Below are 14030 nucleotides of genomic sequence, written 5' to 3'. Positions count from 1 at the left end.
TGAATTCAACGAAGGAAGGCCCAAACTTTTTTTAAAAACATATGTAATTAATTTTAGGGTAAAGTATACAAATGGTCCCTCAACTATAGAACATTTCTTTGTTGAATCTCTTGCCTATTAAAGTTATAAAATGATCTATTAACTATTAAAAGTTATAAAATGGTCCCCGAATATAGGGTATTATTATTTTTAGTCTCACGACTATCAAAAGTTACAAAATGGTCACTATTATATGTTTCAAACTCATCCTTTTTCTTTAAAAAAATTAGTGATTGTCTGAGTTGTACAATAACATGTTGACTGATATATGATAAAATTTGATCCCATAACTTTTTGAGCTGTATTTGTGGATCAATTCTTCATTTATATTATGTTATCGAGCTAGTGCTTGAAACATTAAATCATCGAGCCAGTTCTTGAAAACAATGATAGTATCAGTAGACATCATTAAAATATGATTTTATCATATCTCAATCAACATGTTAATGTCTAGTTCAAACGATCGTCGATATTTTAAAGAAAAAGAAGGAGTTTGAAACATATAATAGCTGAGTGATTGTTTTATAACTTCTCATAATCAGAAAGCTCAACAAAATAACATCATATTGCCGAATGATCATTTGTGTACTTTGCCCTTAATTTTACCTTTTATTCTCTTTTAGTCAAGAATACAAAAAAATGGTAAAATACACTAGTGGTCCTTTTGTTTTTGGTCTATCTTATTTTGGTTACTTATTTTGAAAACATTATATTTTGGTCACTTTTATTTAACTCCCATTAGTTTATTAACGTGACACTTTAGTGAAAATGATAAATTTTAGGGTAAACTTCACAAATAGTCATTAATGTTTGAGTAAATTTTTGTTTTCCGCTGAAGTTTTAAAAGCTACAAATTGATCGTTAACGTTATTGATTTATAACAAATCGGTCACTCAACTTTAACCACTGTTAATGTAGGTGACATAAAGCTTACTTTGTCCATTAAACAAGTAATTTGTTTATTTTTTTTTATCATTAACAAGCTTTTACAAATCAAATATAAATTGTTGTAAGTTAAAACCATTAGGGAGCTTTGGCCCAATGGTTTGGGTGCCTGGTCACTCTCCCCCAAAGACTTCGATTCTCTCTAAGTGCATCTTTGTTCTTCTATTTTCCATTTCAATTGGGTGGTGACACGTGTCACCACCTAATTGGTTAAAAATTATTTAATTAAATAATTTAAAATTCATAAATAAAACATTATAATCATGTATTGACACATGTCATGTTCTAATTGGATAGTTATATTTATTTAATTGAATTAAAACAATGACTAAATTGATAGAAATGTAAATATTAAGGACCAAATATATAATTATGACAATTTTATTAACGGACATGTCACCAACTCTGTTAAAAATTAACGGCCGGTGGCTTGATTGAATCAATTAAATAGTTTGATGGTCTGATTAAGACAAAAAATAGTTTGATGGTCACATTGACTTTTGACCATAATTTGGTGGTCTCCCGTATAGTTTACCCTAAATATTATCGTATTGATATGGCATACATTTGAATTAAACGTGATATCAATTCAAAACCGTTTATAATTGAATATTTTAATTAAAAAATTTATTAAAAATAATAATTTGACTTTTACTTAAAAGATTGAGAATTAAATTTTGTTTAAAACAAGAATTAATTTGACAAAAATTATTAAATAAAAACAAAATACACCATTTTATATATAAAAAATTAAACAACTGATTTCTATGGTAATTAAAATTTTATAATCTGAAAGCTTATTTCATCCATTAATCGAAGAACCAAATCGCGAACCTTGTAATTCACGAACTATCACCACCCAATGGGTATTTGCCGCGTACCCTCAAACCAAGAAAAAAAACATCCCAATGTTCAATCTTTGCTCAAGTGTCGTGTTAAAGATGGCCATTTAACCATAATTGGACGACCCGATAGGCTTGTATATTTAAAAAAAAAAATCAGGTTCGGGTCAAGTCAGGTCCGATTATTTAAGAGATATAATTGGGTCGAGTTGTATTCGGGTGAAGCGTAAAAAAAGTCTGACTCGACCTGACCTAAGGATAATAATATAGTTTCTTTAAATTTGTTTATTTATTTTTTAATTAAGTATTTATTTTATATTAGGTCGGATTGGATCAGATTTATATTATAAAAATTCGGTATGGTCAAAGTCGGGTGGATGATATATATTTTTTGAGTCGGATCAGATTAGATGAAGAATATAAAATTTTTAAGTCGAATTAAATTTAGGTAGAGGATATATATTTTCGGGTTGGTTGAATTAACATAAAAAAAACTGACCCTAACCCATTCTCGTTACCATATGCCCCAAAAATCCCATCCCTTTATGGTGTTCATTTTTCGGTTTTAACCAAATTAACCGAACGGAATTAGTTCGGTCAGGGAACGGTTAATAATTTTTTTAGAATTCGATTAACGGTTAATTCAGTTTGAAATCGATTAATTATCCGAACCGAAATTAAATTTTAAATTTTAAATATATTATATATAACATATGGGATTAGCCCAAACTATTTAAAATCCAATTAATAATTTAATATCCAATAAATTTTAAACATAAATCAATATTAATTAATTAAAAAAATCTATATAAAATTTTTATTTTATAATTATATATTATTTAAATTAATTATAAATTGAAAGAAAAATATTCAATTTTTATATAAATTAAAATTTTTTAAATGTTTTTATTAATTTAAAAATTAATCGAATTAATCAAAATTTATTTGGTTAGATTAATATTTTTTAAAAAAATTCAATTCAATTATCAATTAAAGAAATTTTTTATTAATTCGATTAATAATAATTCGGTTCCACATTAACACCCTACATCCCTTTCCCTTTGGATTGGATTTTGCAGAAAACAACAACAATGGTAGATAAATCAGATCATTGCATCTTACTATATATACTTCGTAGCCAAAAAAAATTAAGATTTTTCATTGTAGTTCCCTCAGATTTGGCAAAATTTTTGAGATAATGTTCTCACCCTATTTGAGCAATTAATCTGAGGAGTGCATTATCTCGTGAATTAATTTATTCGAGAACGTTATCTCGAGAGTTTAGCCCTCAGATGGCAAAATTTTTGAGATAATGTTCTCGAATTTTTTATTTAACGATATAACGTACTCCCAAGATTAATTACTCAAATAGGGTGAATTGCACAGTGTTGGCCGTAGGTCGCCATGCCTTCCGGGCGACCTACGGCGTGGCAGCTTCCCAGCATAGGTCGCCATGCACTCCGGGCGACCTTGTAGGTCGGCGACCTTGTAGGTCGGCGACCTTGTAGGTCGCCATGCACTCCTGGCGACCTTGTAGGTCGCCATGCACTCCTCCTGCTCCTCGCGTAATTCCTCTTGCCCTCGGATGCCCTCGCATAGCTCGCTCGAATGGTCTCGGTCGGATGCCTTCGGATGCCCAACGTGTTGAAACGTGCATGACACATGCAATCTCTCTCATAGCTCGCCGGGAAGACATGGCGACCTAGTAGGTCGTCCGGATGGCATGGCGACTTACGACCAACACTGTAGATTTCACCATATTTAAACAATTAATCTGATGAATGCATTATCTCGTGAATTAATTTATTCAAGAACGTTATCTCGAGAGTTTAGCCCTCAGATTTTGGTTGGCAAAATCGCCCAACTTTTTTTTTTGTACTTTTCTTTCCGTCTTCGTCCCCTCCAAAGATTTTGCATAAACTCATTGATTCTCTCTCTGTCTTCCATTTTCTGTTCTTTCGTTTCACATTCTAAAGATTCTAACTTGCCTTTTTTGGGCAAAATAAAGTTTCGAAATTTATATGGCCAATGCATCTGGGTTTTTCACGCCTTCGGTGCCGAAGCTGAGGACGAAGGTTCAGCCTTCAATCGGCATTTCTGGATCTGGGTTTGGCTTCTCTAGGAGAGTAGTGTGCTCAAGTGCCATTGAAGGTGCAGAGAAGCATGTTTCCCCTTTAGAATCTCGAGTCCCCAAGTAAATGTTTCTGCTTCTTTTTATGTAATTTCTTGCTTGATCTCGAATCTAGTTTATCAGATGAATATATTTGTGAAAAATGGTGTTGAATGAGCTTCCTTTATTGATGATAATTGTGTTGTGATTTTACTAGGGATTTCATAGTTTGCTTGTTGTAAGGTTGTAGGCTGAAGTGGTTCTTGCACTAGCTAGATGAAAGGGGTTCATTGCTTCATGCATTTGCATTTTCAGCTTTTTTTTATAGGGCAATTAACTTAAATTTTAAAGGTTGAAAGATTAGGATCTCATTTGATTGTAGTGCTCCCTTAGCTGTGTTTCTTGCTCTTGGATTACCGCTCTAGAACGGTTAATCGATTCGCCTAGTTTATCCGATGGTAGCTTTGCAGAAGTCTCTTGGACTTGGTATGAGCAATGTTTGGCTTAATGAACCTTGGTCTGGAGATATCTAGAATAACTTATTGTACCAAGCTTGATACCTGATAGGTATTGGTTATTATCTATTCATGGTTATGTTCGAGATTAATTCGGTCATACTTCAGATACTTTATGTTGGATAGTTGCTAGATACAATGATAAATCCTTTTTTTGGTTCATTTTGTCTCTAGGAGACCATCTTAGTGATTGATAATTCGACTTTAGTTTGGGAGACGCTTAACGATAGTCTGGCCTTTGGAGTTGAGATGCAGCCTCGTTTTTATTCGTATGTTTATACCTTTATTCTGTTTATACTTTGGAAAAACACAGGCTTGTGAGTAAGGGCTGCAAGTTAGTTGGCTGTGGGTCAGCAGTGCTATCTCTTTCGGTTTCCAACGATGATCTTTCGAAAATAGTTGATACTAATGATGAATGGATCTCTGTCCGCACTGGAATACGAAATCGACGGGTAATTTCAGGTCAGTCTTGTTTCATCCAGTGTGGACTGGTTATTACTCCATCAGGTAAACGATTTATGATTAGCATCAGCAACTGTTGTAGTCGTCTTGTTCCGGTTAACGCAGTCGATAATTCACACAACATCTTGTAGGCAAACCAAAGGATCATCGATGCAGTCGCGGCACGGTTAGAGTTCCCGCAGGAAAAAGTGATATCGAACCTGGCAAACTACGGTAACACGAGCGCCGCGTCGATTCCTTTGGCGTTGGACGAAGCCGTCCGGAGCGGAAATGTGAAGTCGGGGCATACGATCGCAACCGCGGGCTTCGCCCCAGGTCTAACTTGGGGTTCGGCAGTTATTAGGTGGGGATGAAAGAGGACCCTGCAGCCAAATTAACCATGTCTGAAAAGAACAGAAGCATTCTCATGAAGAAGAGCTCTGTCCAGTCCCGACATTCTGATCCAAAAATACACAGAAAACTGGAGTTTCGAATCACAAAAATCTCCATTATTGTTTGTTTTTATTTTATTTTATTTTTTATTAAGTTAAGATGATTATATATAGTTATATTTGTTCTAAATGTTTTCAATTATTTGACAGTAAACATTCAATCATCTTGTTATTGTCGTTGATGCTCGAACTCGTGACTTTTAGAAACAATTATGATTTCTTTAACCACTAAAATAAGTAGATTCGTGTTAATTTAAAAATCTTGATTTCATTTCAATGCATTATTTTAATACCAAATAAATAACTGAAGTTTTGAAAAATGGTGATAATCCAGACGGGGAAGAACCCATCGGCTTACAAATATCTAGAGGGTAAATTACAGATTTAATCCCTTAGCTTCTTTACTTTCACTCTTGTTTTGATCATTAAAATAAAAAAAAATCAATTGTCACTTGATTTTTGAATTACTTATGTTTTAGTCACATTGTCATTAAATCTTTAAGGGTAAATTACTTGCTTACTCACTAAACTTTACACTCTCTCCTATTTCACTCATTATACTTTTAATGTTTTCAATTTGCTCACTAAACTTTAAACATTAAACTTTTTTGGTCACTAGACCGTTAAATTTCTAACTGTGTTAAATTAAAATTGGAAACCTTAAAAGTACAGTGAGTGAAATAGGAGAGAGGGTAAAGTTCAATGAATAAACGCGTGGCGTGTTTTGTTATTATTAAGCACCTAGTTACTGAGTAAGCTATCGAGCGACCAAAGAATTCAATGTCTAAAGTTCAGTGAACAAATTAAAAAAATTAAAAATAAGGTGAGTGAAATAAGAGAGAGTAAAATTCAGTAAGTAATCGTATTATTTTCCCAATCTTTAATGATATTTTGACATGACAAACGATATTAAAAATGAAATCGGTTTGAAAAAGTTAAATATGTATCAAATTGATGTCGTTGTGTATCTTAGTAAAATAAACATGACATTAAATTTAAATAATTAAATTTAAAAAATAAATTTTAATGATTAAAATAAAATAATTACTAAAATTGATCGATGAAATTTATGATGATTTATCCAAATATATAATACGTCCATTCCGACAAAACTGGCAGCATTATATTAGAAATCCATTAACTATTTTTTTGAACATCAATCCCTTAATAGATTTGTTAGAAAAATAGCCTCAACTACTACGTGACTACTTCGCGTTCTATCATAGCGAGAACATGTATCGCATTTTATAGGATGCGAGATACTGTGCACTTTTTAGATTACTCAATTTAATATGGTTTTTAGTACCTCGAGTTTTTCAGAGCGCGATGTCTTCGAGATATTAAATCGTCCTGATAAATTTATCGCGAGAAGTATTCAACATACCTCGTGTTTTCCAAAAAGTGAGGTATTGATTTTTTCCAACAAACCACAAGTGTTTATAGACATGTTCGAGTATTTAATCTCAAAACTTTTGTAATTTATAAAATACTTCCCGCAGTATTGGAATTTATCTTTCAGTTGAGGTTAATATAAAGACATACAATATATCGCAAGCGGGTTAAAAATCGAGTTGAAAATTGTTCCAAAGCTTGTTTTGTGCATGAAGGAAATGCTAAAATGGTTTGGTAGACATATTTGAGGGTTTTTTCTGGTAGTGAATCTGACTAATTGCATAATTTATAAGAGTACATGTGCAGTAATGTAACTTATTTTTTGATTGAGAGTAATATCGGCACATACGAGTCATTTTAAGCGGCGTAATAATCGTGTTGAAAGTTCTTCGAAACAAAAGTAGTGCAATGAAAAAACACAATAAGGTTGAGGGAACGAGCGGAGGTGTGCCATCTTTGGGTTTGATGTCTCAAGTAGAGGATGCTACCGGAAGAGGATGCCTTCTGAGAAACATTGTGGGCTTGATGGAGAGTGGATTGGGTCGAGCACAAAAATGGAATTCGAAAGTCACACCCACCACTGTCAGATCCACGTCACGAGTGATAAGTCGATGGAGCAACCTAAAGATAATGCTTTTTTAAAAACGATTAGTTTCCCGAGCGATAAGACTAGTGAAGGTGTGCCATTTGTCATATTAGTGTCTCGAGCGAGAAAAGTCGTAAAGGATACTACTAGAAGAGGATGCCTTCGTAGAGTTTCCCAAAAAGGTCGGGTTACTCATGTTTAATCAACTTTACAAATATATTGTATAAAAGACAAGTTGTTGAGGAAGCTACCCGAAGAGAATATCTTTCATAAACATTGTTGTTTTGATGAAGAATATGAAATTTATGAAACAAACATTTTGTCGAGAAGGCCATATTTTTTTTATAAAAGGCATTCTCTTTGGGTAGCATAACTTATAGCACCAATATTGACATAAGTTTAGTGTCAAGTTGTGCTGCCAGATGAAAAGCCTCTTATAAGCATAGATCGTGTTAAAATTTACAATATAAGTACAAGGGGATATTTATTTATAGCAGGGTAATCTCGCATTGTGTAAAACACGAGTTTTGTAGAGATTCCTGAAGTGGCAGGAAACTCGCTCTCTGCAAAATGCGAGTTATTGAGGGATTTCTGACATGGCAGAGATTCCTGATGTGGAAGCAATATTTGTTTTGGCATGACAAATCTCACATTAAAAGGAGCGAGATAATATGTCTATAAAAACAAAATTGGTGTCCATTTTGCATGAAATATCTTCGTAAAACAAATATTAATGGCGATATTTTCTGCAACTATGTTTCATTCCGGAACTTATTTCTACACTTCCTTCAATGTCAAGATTAAGAAAGATGAGTTGTACGATTTGATTTCAATGGAGCTTAAAAAATCTACAACACGACAGATGTGTTCGTTGCAAACTAAAGTTCCCGTGGGAAATACCAGTACTGAAACACATTACATGTTGACCTTATCGAATACGAGCGACTTTCAGAAGATGTTTAAGGCTAACACACGCGTTGGTGGTAGGAACATCGAGTTAACTATAACGTTTGAGGAAGAACCATATTCAACAATCAATGAAGGAGTAACTCAGTTATCATAAACCCATGAGGACGAAGAGCCAGTTTTGCTATGTATTGCCCATGAACGTAGGAAGAGAGAGCTTTAAACAACTCATGTAGTTTGTTTTTTTATTATGTTTTTAAATTAGTATTAAAATAAATTTTGTGTGAGTATGATGATTCACAAGTTGTTTATGCATCAAACCAAACAACTAATTACCATATTATTAAAGGATAACTTAAACAAATTAATAATTCAAAGTTGTGAGTGTTTTCATCTACTCCAACTTGCTCCACGTTTGTCATGGGACGTTGCATAGGCGGGTGGTTTAGGGGAGGCCTATAAATTTCTCGTGCTCGCTCCTCCTCGATCAGTATATGTGATATCCCATTTTGCTCGTATCACAATATGTAATCATCTGAAACACCGTAAGCCAAGATGGGTTCAGAAACGACCTATCTAACGAGCCTCGCTATCCACTGCATCACCCAATCCACATGATACACTTCTCAATTAACATCATTCTTCCCCTGTCGTGTTAGGCGATGTAAAACATTGCCCAAGGTTGTTGGTGGTGGCAGAATTGTTTGGACACGACCAAATTGCCGCAACACGCGATCAACAGGATGCCACTCGACGATCTCATAGACTATCAACGGGACCACCGACATCCAAAGGTGCGAACTGTGACGTATCTCATCTAGAGTACAAATGTAATAGCACCGTCATTGTATGTCGTCCACACGAACTACACAAATATTTTTTAAACTATGTTAATAAAAAATTGGTATTTAATTTACAAATTAAAATTATAAAATCAATTACTTCATTTGTCATCTTATTGATCGACAGTCTAAAATCACGAAGACTTTTTGGTAGCTGGTAGTGACTAAGTGCGACGGTCCGCCTATCATTCATATAATAAAATATAATTATTTGTAAAACTAAAAAAAACATGTAGTAATAACTATATATAAACATAGGTTATTTTTTACCTTAGAAGTAGTGAAAATTCTAATGGTGTCTATTGTGTATAAATGACGCTAAAAAGTGCATTCGAAACCAAGCTAACGATTGTAACAACATCAAATAGCCTTCGAGTGTTTGTTTGTTTGAATTAACACCTTTACATAGCTCCCGGAACAAAAAGGCCAACATTGTCGATCCCTAACTCTTATTTTTAGAGGCCCGCATGTCATGTAGATGATACAACCACGTCAGATGTACTTTGTTTCGAGATTTATCAGGCATCAAGACCCCTAATAACTTGTAAAATATCAACACGAGCAAATTGTTGTAAAATAAAAATGGTGCGAATACATTAAAAATTTCTGGAGCAGTATAGATTACAATAACATAAACTAAAAACAAATTAAATATTATAAATAAATAAATTACAATAAATAGACATAGATTTAAATGTAGATATTCCCTCCATCTAAATTGTCCTCTATCGGAGTAACTTCGAGCAGTTCCTCACACAAGGTTCCCCAGTTCCTATGAGCCATACCAGTAATAAAATTTCCATCAATAGGCAGCCCAAGATGGTATGCGACATCTTCAAGGATAATAGTCGCCTCCCACAAGAAAAATGATATGTGTGCGTCTTCGGTCTCCACCTTTCAATCAATGTGTTTATCAATGGAGGGTGCAACTTCGTACCACCAGTTACGGTGCCAATGTAACCAAAACCGAATTCGTGCAAGTATGGAATAATATCGTCATTAGGGGACGAGAAACGGTTGATAAACTCGATAACGAACGTTCATATCCCTTCAAATTAATAAATAATTTCAAAATAAAAAAATAAATTTGAAATAACTAAATAAATAAATAATTCAAAATAAATAAATAAATAAATTTGAGTTGAATAAATAAATAAACCCAAAATAAATAAATTAAAAATAAATGAATACATAAATTCGAAATGAATAAATAAATAAACAAACAAATAAATAAACAAACAAATAAATCTAAAATAAATAAACAAATAAATCAATAAAAAAATTTAAAATAAAAAAATTGATGTTGTATTTTTCCGTTAGTAGGTGCATACATGTAGAAGATCAGTCCTCAATATTCCCGTTATAATAATATGAGAGAGAAAATATATAAGAGAGTTTTTTTGAATGAAAGTGTAAGGAATTTGTAAGGAATTCGGGTGGATGGGGGCCTATTTATAGTGCTCCATGCACCCCCGAAACGAGGGAAAAAATGTACCTCGCATTATATAAAGTCCGTGGTTTGAGGATTTTAAATCTCAAAACTTTTGCGAATGATAATTTCCTAATATTTTAGAGGTATCGTGTTCTAGAAAACTCGAGGTACTAAAAAGTCCTATTAAATTGTGTAATTTGAAAAGTGTACAATATCTCGCATCCTATAAAATGTGAGACGTTCTCACGTGGAATAGGATGCGAAGTAATCGTATTTATATAATTTAGGGTATTTTTTTAACCTATCTACTAAAAAATTAGTGTTAAAAAAAATATTTAAGGGTAAACTACTGTTTGGGTAAGTTTTCGTTTTCACCAGTGATGTTTCAAAAGTTACAAATCGGTCACTACCGTTATCGTTTGTTACAAATTGGTCACTCACCGTTAATATGTGTCCGCTATTTGTGAGTACTATAAATGGTACGGATATGTGTGCAAGTATACACAATCGAACAAGTAATAAAGTGATGATTGAGTATCGTTTTCCACAAGGATTGGGGGAAATCAAATAAGTTTGTCACGTCACTTTACTCTGTCACCTAAGTAAAGTTAGAGATGGTATATATACAAATAATAATGCTGTGGCAAAATGAATGGATGGTATGGAAATGGAACGATGACAATGTGGTAGCAAATGGATATGTTGTGGCAAAAGAATTGTGTGTACTGCAATCAAATAAAAATGTAAAGGCAAAATAAACTGCAAATACTGCATTTGATTATAAGGACTTTAGACTCCTCACACGACAAGCTATTATGGGAATGAGTGATAGGAGTTACTTAGGAAATTTAAGTCTACTTCTTAGAATGATCTTACTTCTATGTCTTCTCTGCCCGACAAAGTTTACTAAGGGTGCCCTATGCTATCTCTAGTAAGGGACTCGACAGATTGAAGATGCCTTGGAAAAACCGATTGGCGTTAGCTACTGCAGGGATCCTATTGGTCCAGATAACAGGATATGTCTCGGCAATACCTTTTTGCGGCAGCATTAACATCTAACCTATCGCTCATACACAACTCCTTTTAGTCGAATGAAATCCTAGCCTTATCTCTAAGGTGGATTAGGCCTAGTTACTATCTAGAACCCCTTGCTTATGTGGTTCCTCCCTAGTTTCTCTCGAACACTAAAGACGTGCTACTTAGACATTCTCTCGAATAGTAAGTAATCTCCTAAGGAACGACTACTCTCGTAGCTCCTACAACCTTAAGGCGCTAAGCTTCATAAACAAAACAGAATATAGAAAAATAACCATTCATTAAAGCAAAACTTAAATATCCAAAATAAACTCCCACAAAATAGGATTAGTTCATGGTGGGGTTCGAAATAAGCAAGCACAAAGCAAGTTAATTCGTTCCTTACAACCCAAAAGATAAATATGAAAGCAAAGAGCAAAGGGAAGGAGGAAAAGCCTTCGACGTGAACTGTCGGAGCTTCCCTCGGCCACCACGAACTGTCCCAACGATCTAGCTCCTCTCAGACGCCTAGTTCGCCACTCCCTCTAGCTTGTCAACGGAGGAATGCCACGGCAAAAACAATTGACGGAAAAAAAAAAAGAAAACTTTTTCTCTGAATTTTTAGGCTCTTGGAGGCTGTCTAAAAATCTCCAAGTCTCCTAAAAAAGTCAGGCTTCATCTTCTATTTATAGGGGAGAATGAACCTAGGGTTTTGTGTTAAAATTACACTAGCACCCTAAAGTTCATTCCTTTTATGTGAGAGTCGGTGCAAAGATGGTAACTGACCCCTCCATTATGGTTGATTGCAGAAAGCACTTTTTATGCCATGACAGCTGACTCTTACTAAAAATATTCTTCTTTCGTTTTGATCGCTCTCGAAAAGCCAACTGGTTCGGCATTTGCATTCTGCTCAATAGTCTCCTTATGTCATGACATTTCCCTTTTGCTTTTCCTTGCTCCCAAATCCTGCACATCACCAAACAAAACATTCCCCATAAAGCAGCACTGATTACAAAATAAAATGTCGCGGCAAACAGAATTTCACCACATGCAACTATATGCTCCTAAATGCATCTATATGATCCTATATGAGCTCTAAGAGAGTCAATAACTTAAGTGAAAAGGTCCCAAATATGACCTTTTTACGGAGTTATCAACATGCGTGACGGAAAACACACGTGGCCTATTAACAACAGTTAACATGCTTACATAGATGGTATAATTACACAAATAGTCCATGTTATTTATATATTCTTTCAATTTGATCATAGTTTTAATAAATTAAAACATATTTATTTTTAATTCTTATAAATAATGATATATTTTTATACAAAATAATTAAATGTTTTTTTAGTTATAAAAACAAAAAAAAATTAACGTGATGAAATTATTATTATTAAATGTTTTTTTAAGAAAATGAATAGTTAAATTTTCATCATATCAATAATAATATCATCACAATTCATTTTTCCAAGAATTTAGGTTTGAAACCGGGTAAACATTTGCATGGCAACCAGCTTTTGACATTGCAGGTGCCAAAGTTGCCACAAAAATTGAACATACTACAGTTGTTGTTTGGCTCCCACCATATCAAGTTCCAACTTTTCATGTCTGTATCCAACTCCCAATACTGTAAATGTCCAGTAGAACTCAACACTGTTCTTTTATCTTGGTAAACTTGTGTTTTACTCATGCTGAAATTCCAGAAGTTGACTAATGTAGAAGGCAGTTCATCTGCTCTACTTGATCTCCAGTAAATGGTGCTCTTTTCCATGACAACAGGCCGCGATTGAGAATCTAGTCCCCGGTGATGGATCATCTTCACTGCGCCATGAAGTTACTAAGACATCGGCATTCATCTTCATACCATAAAGAAATGTATCCGTCGGATGCTCAAAGCTTTGCCAAAGATATAGTTTCGACCGATCGAGTAGAATCAAGTTACCGTTATCGCTAAGCTTCACCATCGGAGTTGAACGCTTAACCCCAGTCTGTGCAGACCAGTAAAGGTTCCCTTTGTCATCGGATAACTTCAGTGTGCCATCTGCAACAGATAGAACCCCAGTCCTATCTGGAACTGGATTTTTTCCATTGGCAACCCAAACAAGTATCTTTGGATTAGAGATATACCATATCCCCACATATCTCTTCACGTTGGAGATGCTTGATGGGATAAAGAACCCCAGTTCAAATCTATTTCCAGCTGAAACTAGAGTTTCCCCATCTGCGAGTCTACTTTTTACTGTTATGTTATCTCTAGCGAAACAGAACTGAGGGGAAGAAAACAGAATCAAAATTGTGTTGATAGATAAGAGGGAAGAAACGATGTTAGGTACTGACCAACTTGAAGCTGCTTTCATCTTCTGTGGAACATAGTTTTTCTTCAAAAATCGATGACTTTCTTCTTCAGGGATGATTAATTATGCGTGGACTAACACGAGTCGGTAGCTAAAATTGCTTTAAAATTGCTTTCATATATAGAGCATGATTCAGTATTAATTTTTCATCGTATCA

At 34.1% G+C, this 14030-nt stretch overlaps 2 protein-coding genes across 3 annotated transcripts; one reads left to right on the top strand and one right to left on the bottom strand.

Annotated features, from left to right (window-relative positions):
• Window positions 1–3665: 3665 nt before the first annotated feature.
• Window positions 3666–5364, top strand: LOC120206537 (3-oxoacyl-[acyl-carrier-protein] synthase III, chloroplastic-like). Of its 2 annotated transcripts, none has more exons than XM_039206164.1 (3): window positions 3666–4020; window positions 4765–4958; window positions 5045–5364. In XM_039206164.1, the coding sequence occupies exons 1-3, from the start codon at window positions 3848–3850 to the stop codon at window positions 5128–5130; spliced, it is 453 nt and encodes a 150-aa protein (XP_039062095.1). In that variant the 5' UTR covers window positions 3666–3847; the 3' UTR covers window positions 5131–5364. The 2 variants fall into 2 exon arrangements, with proteins under 2 accessions (XP_039062095.1, XP_039062096.1); XM_039206165.1 differs by having other exon boundaries at window positions 4765–4913; window positions 5045–5362.
• A 7891-nt stretch (window positions 5365–13255) lies between these two features.
• On the bottom strand, window positions 13256–13876 carry LOC120206592 (G-type lectin S-receptor-like serine/threonine-protein kinase At4g03230). Its single transcript, XM_039206198.1, has one exon. The coding sequence runs from the start codon at window positions 13874–13876 to the stop codon at window positions 13256–13258; it is 621 nt and encodes a 206-aa protein (XP_039062129.1).
• Between the last annotated feature and the right edge of the window lie 154 nt (window positions 13877–14030).

This window comes from Hibiscus syriacus, unplaced genomic scaffold (assembly GCF_006381635.1).
Source record: "Hibiscus syriacus cultivar Baekdansim isolate YM2019G1 unplaced genomic scaffold, ASM638163v2 tig00013960_pilon, whole genome shotgun sequence".
Lineage (NCBI taxonomy): Eukaryota > Viridiplantae > Streptophyta > Magnoliopsida > Malvales > Malvaceae > Hibiscus > Hibiscus syriacus.
This window is presented reverse-complemented; position numbering and strand designations above follow the sequence as displayed.

Bases quoted from the DNA above. Each gene is read 5' to 3' on its own strand.
- LOC120206592 (XM_039206198.1), bottom strand. From the start codon at position 13,876: ATGAAAGCAGCTTCAAGTTGGTCAGTACCTAACATCGTTTCTTCCCTC.
- LOC120206537 (XM_039206164.1), top strand. From the start codon at position 3,848: ATGGCCAATGCATCTGGGTTTTTCACGCCTTCGGTGCCGAAGCTGAGG. The intron at 4,021-4,764 runs GTAAATGTTTCT...GGAAAAACACAG, and splicing joins TTAGAATCTCGAGTCCCCAA to GCTTGTGAGTAAGGGCTGCA. The intron at 4,959-5,044 runs GTAAACGATTTA...AACATCTTGTAG, and splicing joins ACTGGTTATTACTCCATCAG to GCAAACCAAAGGATCATCGA.